The sequence below is a fragment of the Ipomoea nil genome, unplaced genomic scaffold (assembly GCF_001879475.1).
Source record: "Ipomoea nil cultivar Tokyo-kokei standard unplaced genomic scaffold, Asagao_1.1 scaffold1407, whole genome shotgun sequence".
NCBI classification, from domain to species: Eukaryota; Viridiplantae; Streptophyta; class Magnoliopsida; order Solanales; family Convolvulaceae; genus Ipomoea; species Ipomoea nil.
Window position 1 is genome coordinate 3,645,475 of NW_017617835.1, and position 6,454 is coordinate 3,651,928.

Sequence of the window (6,454 nt, forward strand, 5' to 3'; positions counted from 1 at the left end):
GGAATGTAATCATGTTATCATTTGCTATGAACTCTATGAATAACATCATATATTAACCAACATCCAACATCATCATATGCAAGAATTCAGAATCAATTTCCAGTAAAATAACAGTAGCAACTTTTGAATCACATCCACAAGAGTACATGATAGTTGATACATATTCAAAGGCCAGCTAATCAGAATCATGTCTTCTCTTCTCCTTGTCTCTCTTATGTTTCCTCCTTTCATCCGAGTCACGAGAATGTCGCTTCTCTTGCCTATCATGCTTCTCCTGTTTCTCTCGCCTATCATACTTCTCGTGTTTCTTCTCTTCGCGTCTTCTCTTCTTCTGGCTTCTTTCATTATCTGAGCCTTCTTGCTCGCTTCTAGTGGGCGCCTCGGGCCTCTGCACATTTGTGTTTCCTGAAGGCTCCATCTTTTCACTGGATGGAAGATTGGACAGTGAACTTGATTCTTTCCAAGGTTGAGGCACTCTGCACAGCCAAGTTCCACAAGTTTGAGTGAGCAATAAAAAAACAGAGAGATATCTAATTTTATTGCAAGTGATATTTTATACCATTGTTCCTCTTAACTATGTAAAAAAAAAAAAAAAAAAAAAAAAAAAAAAAAAAAAAAACGTACGGTTCATTTGACAAAATTTACTCGTTTTCTTTGCTTTGCCTACCCTAGGAGGGCAAGAAGTGGGAGATGCAAGCAGAAACATAAAAACAATGACAGATTGACAGACACTTATAATTAACAGTTTCTGCAATGAGAAATGCAACTTCTCAGATTCACAAAATAAGTTCTCTAATAAGACATTTTAAACTTACTTAGAAAACCCAAGGCCATGAACCCGAGCTGCTTCAGCGTGGCCAGCTCCCAGGTCTTCAGCTGTGGAGCCTCGTTTCACAAGCTCAGAGAACTCATGCTTGTCTAGTCGGTTACCTTGAGACTGGGTAGCACGTTTAGGAGCTAGGCCTAGAGCTTCCCGCATGGCTTGCTCCTCCTCTTCCTTAATCCTTTGTATCTCTTCTTTAGCTGCATCCATATCTGATTGTTGAGATTTCTTATCACGTGCATACCAGAAGAGGTCTTTACCTGTAGAATAAGGTCAAATAAAAAGTAAGATCAATTGAAAAGAACAACAACAATAGGAGATAGAAGAAAAGAAACAGTATAGCGTTAAAGCTAGGCAAAAAGGAGGATATCACAGAGCATCGCAATAACATCAATACATCAGTAGCTCTTTCGTTGTTGTCTGTACAAATACAAATTAAGTACACAATAATACCTTTCTGCCATCTTCCAACTGGTGCTTTGATACTATGGCCTATATAGTTTTCACGATGTTTATCAACTTTTACATCATCCCAGGCAAATTCTGCAAAAAAAGAGGAAATATTAATCACATAATCCATGTTGAATGCAAAATCAAACTTACACAAACTACATAAGTTACAATTGTCTATTAGCATGAACTATAAAGAGAAATTAGCTCCAATGGCTTGTCAGACATTAAGAACAGCCACTTTAACATATCTTAGTTAAACTCCATAAAAAAACCTTTGTTCTAAACCCTAACGACACCACAATTACATCCAGTAGATTATTTTCTGTAATTTTCACTAAATTAAGCGGTAATGAATCAAGTACAGATCCATAAACAGGTAAAGCTAACAAATTTAGGAATTTCTTATACGAATTTCTGCATAGATTAGTCCTTAGTAGACGTATTACGCGTATACGAAAGGAAACCCTAAAACTGCGGTAATGAAAGTATGAAATTGAAGAGAGGGGAGAACTTACGATCGCGACCACCGCGAACACCACCTCTAGTCGGATGATACATATTCTTCCCTGCCTCACTGTCTCGCCGTCAGCGCGATTTCGATTGCGATTCCGTTCCCGATTTGCAAATAGCTGCCACAATTGAATGCTGAGTCTTCCAATGATTGTCCAATAGAACTCAATCTGAAAATTTACAATAAAGTCCCTACATTTTCATCTTACTCCTGGATGGACCCGGTTTCCAGGCCAGCATATGGCCCACTGGACCAGTCAACTGAAAAGCCCAAAATCCATTAAAGAAAATTAAAACAAAAAAATCCATTAAAATTGAAGTGGCAAATTATTCTGTGCAACTAGGCTGGTGCACACAATTACAAAAACGACATCATTTTATTTTTTAAAAAAATTATTTTTAATTGCCGTTAGTTACGTAAACAATATATGTTTATAATTTTATAATTTCACATTCTGAATGTATAATTATGAAGTTATGGATGTGTAGTTATACAATTCTGAATGTATAGTTATGAAGTTATGGATGTGTAATTATGCATGCAATTCTCAATGTATAGTTATGAAGTTATAATTTCACATTCTGAATGTATAGTTATGAAATTATAATTTCACATTCTGAATGTATAGTTATGAAGTTATGGGTGTGTAGTTATGCATGCAATTCTGACTGTATAGTTATGAAGTGATGGATGTGTAGTTATGTAATTCTGAATGTATAATTATAAATTTATAGATGTGTAGTTATGCAATTCTGAATGTATAGTTATGAAGTTAATGGATGTGTAGTTATGCAATTCTGAATATATAGTTATAAAGTTATGGATATGTAGTTATGCAATTCTGAATGTATAGTTATGAAGTTATGGATGTGTAATTATGCAATTCTGAATGTATATTTATGAAGGTATGGATATATAGTGCAAATTGTGCACAACAAAACGCCATCAACGACAATTGAAACTAATTTTTTTTTAATTTTTAAGTTGGACGTCAAAACGACGTCGTTTTTAAAACCGTGTGCATGCATGGTGCACACGGTTGCAAAGCATAACGCTCCAATTGAAGTGATAACTTTGTTTTAAAAAATAAAATTGGTATATCATATATCATGGTCCATTTTATATTGTACAATTTGATTTAATATAATATTAAAATTAAATATTTACAATTAACATATTGTGTAATTTTAATTAATAAATTATATATTTATTATAATTATTATTATATGTAATTAATATATTATGTATTTATAGCAATTAATATATTATATATTTTTAGTTAATAAATTAAATATCTGTTGTTATTATTATTATTATATTATTATCACTAAATAATTTGTAATTCAATGACATTTCTATGACTCTTCTAAATAAAAAGTTATATGTTTAAATTCTGATGAGACAAAAAGAATAGTATATAAATTTTACATGTAAATTTTAAATTTAATATTATAAAAAATTAAGTTATAAATAATTTCAATCAAATTTTGTTAATCAAACTCTACATATAAAATGGGAGGGAGAGAGTAGTATAATTTGCATAGTGGCCTTACGTGGAAGGCATACATTGTGCAGGCTCTCGAACCTTCACCGGTTTTGCAGAACCGGTACGATACAGAGTTTAATCTTATCCAGATTCCAGAACCCGGTAACCCGGTCCTAACACCGCCTCTCGTATGGCGGCGCCTATAAATGCACCTTCCCCAGCTTCGTTGACTTGGCCGTCCACGTCACTGTGACACTCTCTCCTAATCAGTAATCATCAGAGAAGAAGAAGAAGATATGTCTATGAGATCTTTGGCTTTGCGCACTGGACTTCGTGGTTTGATGGAAGGCACACCATCTGGAGCTGGACGATCATCCCTCTCGGGGCTCCGATACTTCAGCGACAGCACGGGTCGGATCCTCAGCGAAGAGGAGCGTGCTAAGGAGAACGTCTATATCCAGGTGGATAGATTCTCTCTTCTGCTTTCAGTATTTAATTTCATCTATCCTTACATGTTGTTTATGTCTCAAAATTTCTGTTATTTATGTTTGGTTGGTAAAGAAAATGGAGAGGGAGAGGCTGGAGAAGAAGAAGAAGAAAGCCGAGAAAGAGAAAGCTGAGCGCGAGAAATCGGGGAAGGTACGGATCCATTGTTGCTGCTTGAGGAACAAAAATTATTTTTTTCTGTGCAGTATTTTTAATTTTTGTTTTCCTTCTAGTTTATTCATCTCAATTCTTTTTGAGTATCAAGTAAATTCGCAATTACTATTTGAGGACGATGGTAAAGGGGTTAAACTCCGTCATATTTACTTAGTCGGTAAAAGATTATAAGGAAATCAACCACTTAGGTTATTCGATGATTGATTCAAACTAAAAAGGCTAATAACAAGTGGGAATTGAACTTGTAATCATGTGATTAGTAAACAACTTGCTTAGTGTTGGGTTTTGAACCTGAGGTTACTAGCAGTAAGCACTTATGTTTAGATAATAATAAGAGGCATAGGTTAAACAAATAAATAGAATAAATAAGATATTTAGGAAAAAATTCTGGGTCATTTAGGCCAAGTCAATTGGTTGATGGTTCTACTATTTTTGTTGTGATTGTTATGGTTGAGTTTCTTGGAAGTCATTAATGGAGATTTTAGCATGATGAGGAGATGAAGTCCCATATAAAGTCCATGGAAAAAAGAGGAGATAGGTACATGGTCGAGTTTCTTAGAAGTCATTAATGGAGACTTTAGCCTGATCAAGAAGATGAAGTCCCATATAAAGTCCATGGGCTAATGGTTGTAGGTAGAGCATGTGTGTCAGTGTGTGAGAGTGACATTTTGGAGTTGTCTTGGATTCTCATGTTCTGTTTCATTTGATTCCTTTCTCTTTTATAAGTTCAATTCCAAATGGATTTGGATTAGCCAGATTTAATTCATTCAATGATTATACCATGGAACATGGTCCATTTGGAACACTGACATAATGTTCATTTTGAATATACTGAAGTGTCATTTTTTGAAGGTTTATTCTTAAGTATACTACCTAAAAATGAACTTTAATTTCAGTACACTAAGAATGATTATTTATTCGTGGTCCCCAATATAATTTGCCTAGTTCCTTAAAATGGGCTAAGTACATTGCTTGGGCTTCTGAGATGAGCCCTGGTTTATCTGTATTTCTTTAAGCATGACTAAAGGTTTGTTCTCGTTGGAGCATTTTTAATGGTTACTTATTAGTTTTGGTTTGTTTAAAAGTATTTTTTAAACAAGAGTGGATGTTAGGAATCCTTAACAACGAAATGTTAAATGCAGAAAGCTATCAAATTGTTTATCCAGTATGCCACAGATCTAGATACACAGCTCGATAGTCTGCTGTATTGTACTTCTCTTCACCATTCTGGGTTGAATTGGTTTGCTTACTTTTAGTCTTTTTCTTTATCAGATAGCTGAAGAAGAGGCTGGGAAGATCTGAAGTGGGTTGCCTACTTACCTCCAATGACTTGTCAAACTCTTGCTTTCAAGAACTCGCAACAAAATAAAATGTATATATTATGCAAATGCATAGAACTTCCAAAAGGTGTGTGCCCTTGTACAGAATGTTGTGGCTCTTGTTAATATCTTGGATGCATCCGTGTGTGTTTCGCTGTGCGCTAGACTGTATGTAGTTCCATTTTACTTCTTTAATAAACGTCTGTTTGATATTTGCTTGTTTTGTCAGTGCCATCAAGTTAATGTTGTAGAGTGGTACTTAAATTGTTCAATTAAGTCTAAATTGACTTGTTTATCAGGTTAAATCTATGCGGTAGACACATGTTCTTTTTATTTTATTTTATTTTTTTAAACAAATATTTTTATTTATTAAAAACTAAAAATATTATTTATTAAAAAAAAAAAAAAAAAAAACAGCCACCGAGTGTTTGCACTGAACAGTCGTTAGCTGTCTTCTTCACGGACAACCGTGACTGTTCGGCAGAACGGCTACGGCCGATGAAGGAAGACGACTATAGGCATTTTTTTTCCTTTAAACAAATAAGTCTGATTTAATGACACGCAAGGCATACACCAACATCAAGAGTCAAGCCCTAATAATCTACATTGTTAATATTATGCAATTTTCTTCATGTCCAAAGGGGGGACATTATGAATGGTGGTTACCTGACACTACCTGTTATAAAACTGTTATCTTATCATCTTTTTGGTAAGCAATGATGAAGATTGTTGGGTTAATTAATTAATTAACACTGTAGTTTTCCCTACTTCAATCATGGAAATGTCAAGCTTGCATGTGCCCTAACTGCTGTCTTCATAAATCATGGAGGACAAGACCATCCAGTTCATGCAAACACATTCTTGCCCCCTTGGCCCCTTCTCATTAACAAATAACCTAAATATAACCATGATGTTTGATAATCTCATCATTATTCCTACCAAAATCTTCTGCTTTCTTGCACGAGTGAAGGATCAGCTAAAGTTTCCATCAATATGTATAGAATTAGGATCAGATGAACTAGCAGTCTTGTGAGAATGTGTGAACTAATCTCAACAGTCTATCAAAGATCAAGAATTAAAAATTAAGAAAAAAATGTTGTGTCATTTTTGTAATTACGACGGGATATTTAGATCAGAAATGCTACATAGTGTGTCTGGAAATATTTGATGTTGTACTCAAGATCTTTAATAGTGCACTCATG

The 6,454-nt window shown here is 34.4% G+C and overlaps 2 protein-coding genes across 2 annotated transcripts; one reads left to right on the forward strand and one right to left on the reverse strand.

The window, feature by feature from the left end:
• Window positions 1–32: 32 nt before the first annotated feature.
• Window positions 33–1,939, reverse strand: LOC109186624 (multiple myeloma tumor-associated protein 2 homolog). Its single transcript, XM_019336691.1, has 4 exons — window positions 1,792–1,939; window positions 1,277–1,366; window positions 816–1,083; window positions 33–476 (listed from the first exon to the last, which is right to left on the reverse strand). Exons 1-4 carry the CDS (start codon window positions 1,832–1,834, stop codon window positions 176–178), a joined length of 702 nt encoding a protein of 233 aa, XP_019192236.1. The 5' UTR covers window positions 1,835–1,939; the 3' UTR covers window positions 33–175.
• Window positions 1,940–3,425: 1,486 nt separating this feature from the next.
• On the forward strand, window positions 3,426–5,467 carry LOC109186629. The gene is made up of 3 exons (XM_019336698.1): window positions 3,426–3,734; window positions 3,835–3,912; window positions 5,206–5,467. Exons 1-3 carry the CDS (start codon window positions 3,570–3,572, stop codon window positions 5,233–5,235), a joined length of 273 nt encoding a protein of 90 aa, XP_019192243.1. The 5' UTR covers window positions 3,426–3,569; the 3' UTR covers window positions 5,236–5,467.
• The last annotated feature ends 987 nt before the right edge of the window (window positions 5,468–6,454 follow it).